Source organism: Ips typographus, linkage group LG4 (assembly GCF_016097725.1).
Source record: "Ips typographus isolate SLU linkage group LG4, UJ_Ityp_2.0, whole genome shotgun sequence".
In the NCBI taxonomy this organism is placed as follows: Eukaryota; Metazoa; Arthropoda; class Insecta; order Coleoptera; family Curculionidae; genus Ips; species Ips typographus.
The window spans coordinates 7360285-7375691 of NC_138425.1; the positions used below are offsets into that span (position 1 = coordinate 7360285).

The 15407-nt window shown below is 32.8% G+C and overlaps 2 protein-coding genes across 5 annotated transcripts in view; both read right to left on the reverse strand.

Moving 5' to 3' along the window:
- dysc (whirlin protein dyschronic) overlaps positions 1-11971 on the reverse strand; it is a 40931-nt gene extending 28960 nt beyond the window's left edge. For 3 of the 4 annotated variants that reach the window (XM_081978929.1, XM_081978927.1, XM_081978930.1), the window contains exons 1-3: positions 11240-11971; positions 6866-7479; positions 4173-4315 (exon numbers count right to left, since the gene is read on the reverse strand). In XM_081978929.1, coding sequence (XP_081835055.1) covers positions 4173-4315; positions 6866-7460 — 738 coding nt within the window. In that variant the 5' untranslated portion in view covers positions 7461-7479; positions 11240-11971. The remainder of the gene's footprint in view (positions 1-4172; positions 4316-6865; positions 7480-11239) is intronic. The other variant, XM_081978928.1, reaches the window with a different exon arrangement.
- Positions 11972-12709: 738 nt separating this feature from the next.
- On the reverse strand, positions 12710-15367 carry LOC145728150 (larval cuticle protein LCP-17-like). Its single transcript, XM_081978175.1, has 3 exons — positions 15212-15367; positions 13424-13542; positions 12710-13049 (listed from the first exon to the last, which is right to left on the reverse strand). The coding sequence occupies exons 1-3, from the start codon at positions 15221-15223 to the stop codon at positions 12776-12778; spliced, it is 405 nt and encodes a 134-aa protein (XP_081834301.1). The 5' UTR covers positions 15224-15367; the 3' UTR covers positions 12710-12775.
- Between the last annotated feature and the right edge of the window lie 40 nt (positions 15368-15407).

Genomic DNA, 15407 nt, shown 5'->3' on the forward strand with positions numbered 1-15407 from the left:
ATTAATATATTAGTATCATTGTCATGAACAATTTTTTTGTGAATAAGCTCATATACCATGCCAAATTCAACAGCTGGACCAGAACTTGGCAAACAAGGCATTATAAATTTCAATATACTTACATTTTTTACTTAGTAATTTTTAATTAACGGTTTTACCGTGGAATTTTTAGTCTTCCTTTATTGTGCAAGCAAAAATTGCGAAAAAGCAAATTGGTATAACAACATAACTAATTCAGTTTTTACAACGTTAAATTTAACGGATGTTGTGAACTTATTTTACCGTTTTTAATGAAAAAATTCGTTAATTTGTCAAAGGAAATAATGCCAAATCTACTAGAGCGCGTTTCAAACGTACATTCGTCATAATTTCCCGGAAATTGAAGCCGGCCATTCGGATAATCCTCCATTAATTCCTACACCATTAGGTTTCACCAACCTTAGTGTAAAAGTATGGTTTACGCTGTTTTCTCCTACAAGTTGCCTAAGTGAATCAATAGGATTTTATTGGAAGGAAACTAAAACGTTTAATTGGGTCTTTATCCATTACTCCAGGTTATCTTTGTCTTTCTTAACACCCTTAAGTGAGTTGCTGAGATTGCTTTGTGAAATTGACGATTAGCCAGGATTTGTGTTGTCAAATTGATAAAAGTTCCCTGTTAGTTACAAAAAGTAGTTTGAATCAGCTTTGAAAAATTAAAGCAAACTATTTTCCTGAAAGTTGCAATTGAATAATTATTAAATATTTATAAAATCAATTGGCAAAAAACCGTTACGTAACCAACATTTCATTGTCCGATATAATTCCCACAATTCAAAGAATAATAAATGAAATAATATCAAATTATGATGATAAAAAGATTATACAATTATTGTTTTATTACATTAAATTCAATTCATAAACTAAATTTTATTTATTACAACGTTCAATTAAAAACGTTATTTAAATTGTGTATGTATTGTTAATGTTAGTAAATCTTAACTTGCAAATTACTTTTTTATTCAAATAAGTTTTCATGTTAATAATAACATTTTTTATTATTTATTCACTAACTGAGAGCAACTCTACTATCTATTAACGTACAATACTTTAAAGTTCCATTAAATTACAAAAATTAAGTAAAAAACATGGAGAAAACATTTTTAACAACCCAAAATTAAGTTTAATAGGTTCAACCTGTTGAACATCCTGTTCAATTAGCATGTAAACCGGTTCAACGGTTATTATTGACTCGCGACAGAACAGTTTGCCGCAGTTTCGATAAGAATCGTGAAAATGTTGGCCCAGTTCATGCTAAGTGCTTACTTCCTTGCAACTTATCGACGGACATGAATAAGAAATGGCACGAATAAGTCGTCGGTTTAATATTTTTCCAAAAATAGAATTGTTAAAACGCTAATTTACTTCGTAAATATATAAACTATGAGGATTGTTTTAGGAAATTTAATAAATCATCTAATAGTACTGCTTAAACTTTTTTCTACTTTTTGATAAAGATATAATATTTTTCCAAAATATAGTTAAGTCGTTTTTGGACAATAATAAGTACGCCTATTATATGATAGTATCAGAGCGATGAATGAAACGAGTTTTAAAATAAACAAACTGAAATTTGCTGTTTTTATTAATTTCCTACGTACACATTATAAAATAGTAAAGTTTATAGCATCTTACTGATTTTTCTCACTGAGATATTTGTGGTGCTGATGAGCTTGCTGACACCTACTTGGATATCATCAAAGAGTGTTTTGTGAACTATACCGGTCTCAAAGAATTTTTTTTTTAAATAAAAGTAACAAATAATATTAAAATAGTAATATTTGCATATGTATGAAAAGCAATTCGTATCAAATCCTTACGTTTGCCTTTTTTAAATTGGTAAAGTAGAATTTACCAAACGAGAGAAAATTTTAAATTATTTGCATGGCTCGATATGATGACAAATGCCGTACCCAATGATTTCGTAAAATCATGCTCTTTTCCAGAAATGCTACGTTTTGCACAAACTAAATTGTCAATATTAGGTGTTTGTGCATAAACTAAATTGTCAATATTAGGAAATGAAAAAAATCCATTGGGTGTAGTTCAGTCTCTAGCCAAACAAATTCTGCAATTTAAATTAGTTCCAACATTGATGGTTTTGCTTTTAAATTCCAAAAAGACAGACTCTAACCAATAGAGTTTTATTACACGTCAAACTGACTTATACAGGAAAATTAACAATTATTATGGCTTTTGTGAAACCATTTTCTTTAGTTGATAGAGTTATAGAAATATCGGTTAAGACACATTTATAGAATTGTTATTTGTCTTTTATTGACTTATTGAAGCTACTACTGGCAAAAATAAGTAAAATTGATTATCATATCTGCTTTTATTCAACAACGAAATCTTATCTCATCTATTACGAAAGTGGGTCAAGTTGACACTAAATCTTAAACAGATATAAAGGCAAACAAAACATAGAAGCAATATTTTTAAGTTCGATCGATCCCCAAAGATTCCAGCTAACAAATTTTGGAGCATAAGAAAATAAACATCTCCCTCCTTCAGACTGAATATAAACCTTTTTTATTATTACATATTTTCAGTTTTGGTTTAAACTTCTCCGTTTCTAAGCTTAAGTACACAGAAACAAAACCCTTTACAAGGTGCTATTACCTTCGACATTCGGTAAAGAACAGAAATAAGCAGGCTTATTTTACGCCAGTATCCTACACCTTTCAGGAAACATAGAGTCAAAAGAGGTATTAGAGTGGAGAAGGGTTTCAATAGAAACCGAGAAAAGAGGTGAAACTAAATAAATACAATGGGACTCAAAAAGCTTAACAAGAGGTCTTACTTATTTTATTTAACGTTTGTAAACATTAAGATATACTCTAGTACCTTTGGAAATAAATAACTTAGTTGGGAAACATCAAAACATTACGGAGCATAAATCAAATTTCAATTCAGTAAAACAGGGCAAATTTGGTAGGAGCAATCTATCAAAACTTAAGTGCACTAAGAGACAAGCTTCTCAATTTTGTACTTATATCAAAGTAATTTATAATACTTTCGAGACAGTGATATATAAGTTAGTTACTATTAGCAAGTTTGATTTTTTACCACTTTTTTAGTTAAATTTGTTACGTACTTGCTAAACAATAAAAGTCGCTTCAAATAGCCGATGCTATAATAAGAAGCAATTTTACATAACAATGCCACCTACGCAGTTATAGCACACAATAAAAATTCCTCCCTCTTTCATCCGTTATAATCGTCACAATCGATGACAATCTTCTTTACAACAGTTTAATAAATCACACAATGATAACTTTTCTCCAAAAAATAAATAACGAATATTGCATTTTTGAACGGAATCTGACGATTTTTATTCAAGTTTCAGAGTTGATTACCTTAAAAATGAGTTAAAAATAATTAGGTTTTAGCTACTATTAAGTTTATAGAGCTATTGCAAGGTAATTCTCAAAGTTTGTAATTTTCGTCTTAAATGCAGTCAAAGTTTTTTAAGTGGAACTTCAGGAAATTTAGTAACTAGTATTAAAGTTTACTCGATAATTAGTTATATTTATGGGACACCTTGTATATTAGGTTAAAAACTAAAATTCATCATGACACAGTTTCTCTTTGTGCTGTAACATCTTCATAGTTTGCTGCTCTTGCGCCCCATTTTTGACAAAAATCGATAGTTTGCAATTGTAGGGAAAAGTTTATTGGCCTTCAACCCTTAATTTTGGTTTTCTTTAGAAAATAGTTTTTTATCAACCACCACCACAAATTCAAACTTAGAGGTTATTATACACCTGCAATATTTGTTTTATTGTGCTATTACGTGCCTGGTTGATGTGTTTGCTTTGTTAAATCCACACAAAACTTAATAGAAAACTACCAACAATACTGCTGGGGTGGCTATATTGATTTCAAATGTTTTTCTCTTTTTAAGCATAATTTACATGTTAATTAAAGTTGGTAATATATACTTTTTAATCAAACAGTGTTTGCAAAGTTGCAGCTGGTTAGATAAAAATTATTTTTAAACGCAATTCAACTGCATAAAATATTGTAATAAGCAACTTTGAAACACATTATTATAAAATAAAAAATAATAACACTACAGCAATAAAACGTCAATCATACATTCAAGGGTTATGAAAAAGGGTAGTGCTTACATTTTTTATTACCTTGAGGGCTTCCTCGTGCGATATCCCAGTGAAAGGTGTTCCGTTCACCTCTAAAATAGAGTCACCAGGTCTCAGTCCGGCCCTTTCGGCCACGCTGCCCTCCTCCACTCTTGAGATGTAGACTCCCACCCCTGAAAGTGATCATATCGATGTTGTTACTAAAGCATTTGGCTAGTGAAATGTGGCGCACAAAAATACGGTGCAAACGTCCCATTTTGTTCACTAAATAATGCACTCGGGCTGTTATCGCACCGGTGCACTTTAAAAATATATTGACAAAGGAGGAATCGATAGTGTGGAACTAAAATAACGGTATACGTTAGAGTGTGTTTTGTTACACCGTTTGATCTCCAAAAAAATTTTAAATTCAGTGTTTCAAACTCTTTTATCGTTTTGTTTTACAGTGTCCAAAGTGCAGGAAGGGTGAGAAAAATTCACCACTTTTTCCTTAGTAATATAGTATAAAGTACTTTATGGTTTATATTGAAACTAAACGTAAAACATATTTTCGCTCCACACGTTTGTATTATAACCCAAAAGATAATCCGTTACAATTTTAACGGACCATTCCCGGGATTAGAGTTAACACAACTTTATGGAAGTGACCCTTGTGGGTAAAGTCAAGTTGCTTAACTAGGCCCTGGAGACATATGGACAAGTCCTTTATACTTCACACTAAACTTGGATTTAAATAATTTTGGTTGTTGTAATTTCAGTTCTTAACCAAAACAAAAAAATTACACAAAACAACGTCTGTGTAAATTCAATTGTATTAATACAAATTTGCATAATATATTGCTTTGTTCATACTATAAACTACGGATTACATGGTTATTATGAAATTTGGATTACTGGGTGGATTTTGATAAAGGACGACCCAGTCACCTAGTAAAATGAACTAACTAAATGAGATAATTTGGCATCTCGCCATAGGGCAACTAGACCGCGATGATCCAATTACTCTCAATAGCAATTTGTTAATTATAATATAATGATGTTGATTTAGCTAGAAATTAAGGGCATTAAAATATCATAATAAAAAAAACTAGTTTAACGTTTAAAACTTTTCGTAAATTTCAACACCAACTTTACTATTTAAAATAGTTTGAGAATATAAATGAACTTTTAAACACTACCATTTATTTTACATTTTAAATTCTTCTCCAGTTTAAATCAGATACCACGGAGATTAAGCTATAAAAGGCAATAATCGAATTTTAGGTAAGATAGCGGCAGTGATTTACGAACCTTTATCAGGCAATTTTAGGTTTCCTTCACATTGTTAAAGAGCTATTTCGACGATTATTGCTTGCAATAACTTAAAATTCCAAAGATTTAATATTGAACCAAGCAAGTAAGAATAATTTTCTAAACAACATCAATTTTAATAAGTCAAACTCCAACAAATAAAGATTAAAATTAAATCTAAAGATCGCTATGCAGATGCAGGACTTACTTGCAAGATATATTTACTGCTTGACTTAATTTCTTTCCGGATGAAGCAGAGATGAAACATTATGTAGACTAAGTAATCAAAGAAGTATAAATAATTTGTAAGTTTTAGAGCAACTCGATCTATGTATACATTTAGTACTTCAGTTCTTAGTAATCAATCTTTTTGAAGATGTTTAGTAAGTATTTTTCTGATTACGTCACTGTCAATTTCTTCCAGACTTTGCAACCAATAGCAGCACATTATCTGAGAATTCTTCATACTCTCCATATATTCTGCATACTACTTCTACTTATAATATGTCAATTATGTCTAAATGATCTTAGAGAGGACATCAATAGATTTAATGCTTATATCAGCTGATATTTGACAGCTACAATTGATCAGTTTTCCTCGTTTGATCGTTACTTTTAACGTATTTTCTCTAACTCTGTCATTATGAGTGATATAGAGAACAGCTCAGACTAAAAATATGCTGGTAGTTGAGATACTGGTACAAACTAGTTTTTTCTATTTTAAGATCTGGGTGCGTATTCTAGAAACTTGAAATGAGGGAAGTGAGTTATCAAGAGAAAGGTCTGAAGAATGTGACAGAAAACCGCCATTGTCAGTTTCTTCTGTCACATTCTATCAACCCTTCTCTTGAGAATCCCTGATTTAAAGAATTAAGGCCCTGTAAACGTTGGGGATTTTCTCGCTCTCTCTTCCAAACAGTAATTTGAGGCTTAAGCCACTTATACTCCTAAAGCATTTTTTCTGGCTGCTTGGCATAAAGTGAAACTGTATAATAGGTATATTCAGTTAAGCTGCAGGTAGCTCATAAAAATTGATCCTTGAACGGAACTGATACTTCTATGCTAAACTATGATATACAAACTCCCTAGCATTATGGGTGGAATGGATAAACAAAATTAAACGTTTCAAAGCTTTTTAAAATGGAAGGTCTAGAAAATGAACTTTGATAAGTATATATTTTTGAAGGACAATCAAAATCATGTAAATTTTTAATAAACCCAGTGTTTCATTCACTTTAACAAAGTCAATACTGCAGTATCGATTCTCCTTACAGCCGCTCTTATTTCTTGTTACTTCTAGTAAAATTTACTAGTAAACCATTAGCAAACACATAACTTACTTTTTAAAGAAAAATGATGATAATGACGTGCTGAGCCTTCTTGTTCATTGCTAGTTGAAATAGACGAATAAACTTGGTATTTCTGTTACTTACCCGCTTCTTTGCCTCCTTTGACACAGATACCAAATCCCGGGTCCTGGGGGTCCCTGACCATATTCACCGTCCTCGTGGCCAGTTCGTGAATCGAAGGCGAATAAACTGGTAACCGATAGTTATGGGTGGTCGACGGAGGACTGCTCACCGGAGATCTTCTGGATCGTTCCAAGTTCGCTTTGGGAACGGCGACAGCGTGATTTCCCGTTCCGAACAATCGTAGCACCTGTTCGGGGGAGATCGGGCGCTTTTTATTGTTGGACGGGGTGCGGGTGTTGGCGAAGCCCATATTTGACCCCAAGTATGTGCCCCTGGGACTACTCAAGGAACTGTAGTGGTGTTCTCGCTCCCTGTACTCTCGATTATGGTGCAGGGCTGAACTAGGTCGTTCCACTATCGTGTAACTGGTCCCTGGAGGTGAGTAGTACAGTCCGGAACGGGGCCGTCTCGGGCTGCCTTGTGGACCGAGCGCATCTTCCGCTTCAGCCGGGGCACCGCCGCGCGTCCTGCGCCCTCGCGACGAAGCCGTTCCCGAAGCGAAACCACAGCCCAGTTCCGCCAGTTCCGCGTATTCGTCACCACCCGCCACGCGCATGCCGTCACGAGTAAGTTAACTAAAACAAACAAAGAATATATCAGAAAGTAGAAAAGTATCTTAAAAAAAATCTTAACCAAAAATTTATATGTACAACATTATGTCGACATAGCATATAGGATTATATATAACTACAGGTCTAATATAGTAACGTAAATATTTTGTAGGAAAGAAAAAATTTAGAAAGTAGAAACCAAACGGTCATATAATCAATATTTAAGTTACAAGAACATGAAACCAGCAGATGTTTGATATTGTAATAACACTTAATTATATTTTGATTATTTCTAGACTTATAGAGGTGATAAGCAAAGGTTATTCTTGTTATAAAATTGTATAATCACGATTTGTATTGTCACAAATTTCGTAACGGTCGAACTGATGCATCTGAAGAGTGATTAATTGCTGATGCGAAATCTGGGCTATCTAAATCATTCGGCGACACTTTCGATTAACGTATTTATCTGCACATGTGGCGAGCGGAAAGACTGCATAAAATTTATGACATAATCCGCCACACTGGGACATAACCGTGTTTTGCTAAAATTGGGAAACGTCCAACTGTAGACCATATATGTTTCGATGGGGAATGAACTTCTTTTAGTGAATTTGCATAAACGTACTGACCTATTTGGAATTGAAGCTATTTTTAGATATGAAAATAATCGAGAATAGTGACGTTTTTCTGATTTGCTTCTGGTAATAAATTAAAGCTACTGGTAAGTAACCCTTCAATGTTTCAAAGGATTTCAAGCCTTTCAGAAAATAGTAGGTTTGCCTTTGTTTTGTTTCTTATTTGGTTCAAGTAATGAGTGTGGTTAACAAACTGATCTACATTTCACTTCATTGGCAAAACTTTTTTATCATTGGGGATTTAATATTGAATCTAATTCACATTAATACAGACGACAACATATTTCCGGTTTAATAGCGTACTATAAAGTTTAATCAAGCCCAGTTTACTACTGTGTTACACCTAAATGTCTTAATTGCAGAAGTTTAATTGGCTTAGTTTGGAAGCTTTGGAGGGCTTCATCTGCGTTAACAGCTTTTTCCAGCCTTGTCAACAAACTCCTTATTCCTAAAGTCTCGTTACTAACCACCCACATCTTCTAGGATATTATATCCTTGTACGGTGTTTAAAGTTCCTACACTTTATGAAAATAAAATACTACTCCAAGTTTTAATGAACAAACAAACAAAACACTAGGAAATTCTATTGATAGCGAATACCCTCTACTAGACAGATAATTATTCAGGTTTCAGTCGATTCGGCAAATTAGCCACTATCGTGTTTGGCCTTTAATTCGTAATTGGGCAAAGTAAAATTAGCATAAATTTCATTAGTATGACCAACCAGGGTAATTTGCCCACGCGTTTCGTCATTTGGAAAACATTTATGCGCAGTTTCTGTTTACTTTCTTTCCATAAAAATTTCCCTTGCAAAACTGCTTTTCATATCATAAACGATTTTTTTCCGGAATACAAGTTATTTGTCGGCACGATACTGTTTCTTAATGCCTTAAGTTCAACACTCTCCCTAGTTGTTATATTTCGTTTATCGACTGCCACATAAATGCTTTTATGATTTGATATATGCGAAAAGATTTAAATTTAATATTACTGTTTTGAGTTACGGTTTATATGTAAATAAGTCCTGTTGTCCTACCATTCTACAGTCAATATTCTTCAGTTAAAATGATTATTTTTTACGATTACGGCATTTTTACAAAGTCAGGTCAAAACTAAAATTAGTGTACTTAAAAACAACACGACTAATTGTTGGTCAACCAACTCGTGACATATCTGAAACAACATGACTGTTCTGTTTTTCATTGAAATTTATATTCGGTTTTGCTAACAGTGAAATGGAAATCTGGAGGACAATTAGCATATTGTAGTGTCGTGGTTGTCAAGTCAAAACCTGCTACGTGGTTTTCATCATTTTTTACCGGAAACCAACCAATTATTCCAGTTCACAAGTCTGTTACAATTTTTGTGAAAAAGGTTTTATTTCGCTGTATTTTAACGTTATATCGAGTACGAAGCTACTAAAGGCTGATTAGTGGTTGTATTACTTAACTATCTGCCAAATTGTTGAAAGTTTAAAAAAGATGCTTTTCTCAGAGAGAAGAATACACTGTGGGCTTAAAACTAACGCTGTTCTGACACTGTATTGACATAATCAAAGCTTAAGATTATTCAAAGCAAAAATTTGATAATTCTTCTTCTGAATGAAGCATATAAAAGCAACTCACTAAAAACGTATGCAAGTGAAAGAATAAAGTAGTAAAATTCTTGCCCTATTCTTGGAGTATGTATTATTTTAAACAATACATTCATAATAAAAACATAAAAGTTTTAGTACATAACCATTGATTATAAGTACAAAAACATAAATCTAGTTACGAATGGAGGCAAATAAAGCTAGAAGCCTTATAAAACCCCTTTTCAAGTTGAATGTAAACATATGTACTTACAGTCGTATCTTAGACTTTTAAGTTACGAAGATCAAAGAACCCCTTAGCCACTTAACTTTTGCTGAACAGTTATAAGTGTTATGTTACAAAAAAGGCACAAATATGGTTTAGGAATTACGCTACAAACTATGAAGAAATATAATGTTAGTTACCGTATTCTTTTTGTTGATAATTTCTCTTGATTCTATTTACTCCTGTAAATAATTAGGTAATGCTGAAATAACTGTCGGTTTTGACTATTTTCTGATAAACCCAAAACAACAAAGTTATCAAAACGAACAAATTAAGTGAATGTAAATGTAAGTTTTCTTGGTGGACTTTACAAATAATATATCCTCTCTTTTTACATAATAGGACATGTAATCGATTATTGTTTCAGAACAGGATCCACCGGAAATTGGAATACTGGAACTTTGGGGTTTCCAGCTCAATTACAGCTTGATGGAGTAGGGTGCATACCGATGAGACTTTAAAATACAAATTCTTTTGTTTCTTCCTATAATCGAAAAAAATTTGGAACTAGGTTATGTAACCAAATTGACTTGCCAAAAGGCTTGAATTGTTACTATTGGATTTGTCATTTTATGTTCATATAAAGTTTGAATTGATTCTGTAACAAATTTGTGGTTTATTGTTTACCATAAATAATGTATGTTGCTCTTTAGTTGATTAACAAACACGTGGGCAACTATAGTAACAAAATGTCAACTAATTTGTTCTGATACGTTCCACTAGCTAAACAAATGTTACTTGTCAATAAGTAAGTGCTGGCATAAGTTACTCAAAACCAGTTAGGTAATGTAAAGTGAACCTTGATAATAAGCTAGCAGAAAAGAAAAAACAGGTAAACGGCTGTCACTATGGAAACTTGGGTAATACATTTTAGGAAATGAAAACTGAGACACGCAATGCGCTTAATTATGTAGAGCGTAGACTGGAAAAGCTGTTCTGCGTAACTAATTACAGTTGTTTTTGTATGTTGTTATTACGTCTTAGAGAAGTCGTATGTGTTGTTCCAACTGAATTGGATTTGACCTTTAATTTGTCATTTTCGTACCCTTTTCTTGATCTGCATTTTCTAGTGGGGTTTTTCTCAGTATACCCAACTTTTATTACAAACCCCTTCGGTTAAATTTAAGGGATATAATTAGGAAACTAGGTTACTAAGTTATTGCATTTAATACTCTACTAGTTTCTTTGGAACATCACTCATACAAATTGGTATGAAAAACCAGTTGCATGAAAAACAATGCAAATTATTTTAAATTAGAACTAAACTGGTACAAGCAGGAAACTTACAATTTGCACACAAATGTTCATGTTATCTCAGTCTGAATTTCCCGTGGAAAAACTTTTGCGTTTGCGGCCCTCCGGCAGTTTCACACGCCATTGCACCGTGATCCAGTCATCAAAAAGCCAAACCCACTTTCACGTAAACACTAATTTTCTTAAATGCTCACTGAAAGCCTGACCAATTTTTCCTCCTTTTTCCTGTGAGCGAATCTGGAAAGAGTCTTATCAAAAACGTTGGGAAAATCGACAAGTCCCGCGGCTAGTTCATTGAAACCTCCGAACGGTCGTGTAACTCTGAGGATGATCAGAGCCCTCTTTTTGGAATGGAGTTGCAAAAAACACTGAAAACGTAACTCTCGAACCTGGAACGGGGCGCCATGTTGAGCTTGCGTCTTGGCCACTCCAGGATGACGTCACAATCGATACAATCGTAGCGGTTGGACCCTATTTTTCCAGTTTGAATATTCCAAGTTTAGACGAAAAACCTATTTTGTGGCATATAAAATTTAGTAGCATTTCAAAGATAGTTTCTTTTGTATATAAGAACTCGCCTTGAGAAACTTTCTGGTCTGAATGGGACAGCAGAGACGTGCATTGAACATGGAGCAACTTAAAGTTAGAATATCCAAAAGTTTTTTTGTCATTTGTTTTTTCTGAATATGCCAGGGAGTATACCGGATGTCAACAAATCGAGAAAAACGTTCTAAATATAAGTTGTATGTTTTGGTTAACTAAAAATGTCGAAACCAAAATGATATCAAAAACATTCATTAACTTCTAAGTATTAATTGTAAAGTTTAAATTAAAATTTTACGCAAACTTATCCACCGTGGAAATTTAAATAGGAACTTTTCCTAAAGTTTCTTTTATTATTTCCCCCAAAAAAACTTTTCATTACTTCTTCCCCATAATTATAACCACCAGTATAACTCCCTGGGCTTCGTTGAATTGCTTGTTCTAAAAGAAAATATTTGTTTTATGCATGCCCGTTCTTGAAACGCTTTTTTTCATTATGTAATTGCAATTTAGCTTATCCATCCAAAACTGAAGCTCACTATCTGTTTTCCCTTTAAAACCAACATTAGCACAAAAACTTGTTTATATTCGCAATGTTTTCTTTCTTTTGGAAGCTCTTGCAGTTGCATTAAGTTTAGTACCTATCCGAGCAAGTACAAAGCATGTATTTGAATCCTTAAAGATGTCTAGGGTAAGTCGTCTTTGCAACATAATTAAGATTCTAAACGAGCACTGGTCGACACAAAGGTCGCCATTAACTCCCAAGAAAGCAATTAATAACTTTAACTACCTTTTCCTCGCTATTGTTCTAATTATGTGCACTCCCAATAAATTAAGTCAGTCATATTTAATGATTTTCATAGAACTATCGCTTACAAAACTTTGGCACTACTGTTAGCTTTTAATTATGTTTTACTCCAGCATCTATAGGTTGTTCACAACAAAAAAAATCTCATAGAATAATAGAGATTAATTATTTAATTCAAAAAATCATCTATTATTTACACAAGTATAACATGATATAAGTTAGAATTTTTTCTGGGGTTGTTCAGCAGGTTGGGGGTGGGCAGCAATATATTCCAAAGCCCTTTGGATAGCTAATGGAATTGGTGGTGGTGTGGGGAGGGCGTTTCCAGTTGGTTGATAACCGTTTTCGTCAGCAACGTAAGAGATCTGGATTTGTTCGTTCTCGGGGGTCAAAAACTGGAATTGACCAGTGACCGATTTGATGGCTTGTTCTGGACCTTGTGGTTGAATGTTGCCTTGCTCCTGGGCAACTATACCATTATCAGTTTCATATCTGTAAAATTATACATTAGCATAGTAGCTAAAGCTATTGGTTTCATTAGACAGTTTTAAAGAACTATATAACCTAATTTCTGTGATAAGAACTTTTGTAGACTTCACTGATAATAAGTAGGACAATATCAAATTAGTTTTATCGCATAGACCGTCGATTTCACAAAGGATAAGTGATTTACCGAAGAGACAGATTTCTATTTACGATCTGAAAAGACCTCGAAGCTTTAACTTGAGTGCTCTTGCTTTGATCGTGACAGAAAATGTGTCGAGCAAAATTTTTAAGCAAAAATTGCAATTGACCGTAATCGATAAAGCAGCTGTTCTAAGATACTGACAGCAATGTAAATTAGTCATAATAGAAGTTTTACTTACGAATATTGGTAACTGCCTTCAGGACTGATATCAGATTCGGATCGCAGAATTTGTGCTAGTTTTGGGTCGCCTCCCGGTGAAAGTGCCAGGGTTGTAGCAAGGAAGCTAGCTAAAATCACCTGAAAACAAAAATGTGTAACACTTTGTTTTGTGAGATTCACATTTATTGTTCAGTTTTTGTGATTTGTTTCATATCCTTGTGGAATTTGATTAAAATTTGTTGAACGAAAACCTCCAGTTTAAAACACATCTTGTATACATTTACATAATATTATTATGGGATACGATTCTATATAATTAGGAAAAAAATAGTCACTTTTGTTGTCTTTTCCAAGGTAGACACGCTATGCACGCTACACTGCTTTTAAAGGTGTATCAATTTATTTTAAGACACGACTTATTAATCATCAAACCGTATTAGATAATTAGACATAGAATTAATCTCTTCAGGGGCAAAAGCTCTCCCCTGCCAACAAGTCACTAAACACACCCAATGTTCATTAGAAAAATTACCGCTAAACAAAATGGCAAACTCGTGATGCGCACAACAGATCTAATCGGCCAGTTGATATTTGCAATAATACAATGAAAATATTTAATTGTAATTAAGGTGTTCTGAGAAAGCGATTAGAAGCGGATTTTTGTTTGTCAAATTAAAAAAAGTCAAAGCAAGTATACCTACCTACTCATTTATAGTGGCTAAACTGAAAAATAGTGATTCATCAGATTTTCAGCTATTGCAATTGTTTCATCAGAAAAACCAGGAGAGAAGCAGTTATGCATATCTAGTTTCTGCTAAATTTGAATCGATAATACATATATTTTGACTTTCACCATTAATGCTAATCTTTAATTCAAAAGAATCGATACTGCAGATCATTTGGGTTTAGTTATGCAAAAAATCGTTATGTGCAACTACTTCGATCTTTCCAAGAAGAAACTGGTCTTAGTGGTTTTCGATATAATCATATTCAATATAATCCTAGTTAATTTTAATGTTATTCAAATATATTTCAAAAGCAAAAATGTTAGTTAGATTTCTGTAATTTTGAATCAGCAACTTCAATATGCAATGAATTGGTGAAAAATTTCATAAATACGTAAAACATCCCCTACATTCTTACAACAGTTTAAATTCCAATGCGTAGATTACATTCAAAATATCAGATAAATATATCAAAAACTACCAAAGAACAGATAAATTATACACATTTTTTGTTGCAAACTTTATTCTAGGTATGACAAATTTGAAAATAAAATACGTGAGGTGAGAATAGGTGGTCACATTCAAAACATTTACCTTTCTATTATTACATTATTTCATCATCACATTTTACTTTGAATCTTCCCTTATGTTGTTTAAATATTCCTCTTAACTCTCCCTTTTTCAATCACCCTGTACACTTTTCGAGGTACTTCATGTGTCATAACGCTTTATAAAATAAACATAAATCATAGTATTACATTATTACATAGTAAAAGTATACAGCCTAGACCAAACTTGCAAAATATTTGAATTTCAAAAACTGACAAATTTAAAGAAATTCAATACAAGTTTTTTTAAGTAATTTTAAGTCAAAAAAATTAACTATTTCGAAATAAATAATAAAGTATTTAGTATCTTTAATGTCTTCGAGAATATGAATATGAGTCCTTTTTCGTGATGTATTATAAAAAAAATTGAGAAAGCTTCAGAAAGTATTTTTAGTAGCATTTTAGAAAACCTGTTTTTCTATTTTTCTAAACTGACAAGAAAAGACATAAGTTATATCATTCAAATGTACTTACAAGTTTCATCATGGTATCTTTAATATAGTAGACACCTAATCACACAGAAGATAGCACAAACAAAATTTGAATGCGATAATCCAGCGAGGAATCTTCGATATTTATACGAAGATGATCCCCTCTTTGCAATTAAAATCGTCGGCATGTTCAACAAGAAACACGTACATTGGATGCAAATTCATTTTGTTGCAAGAAC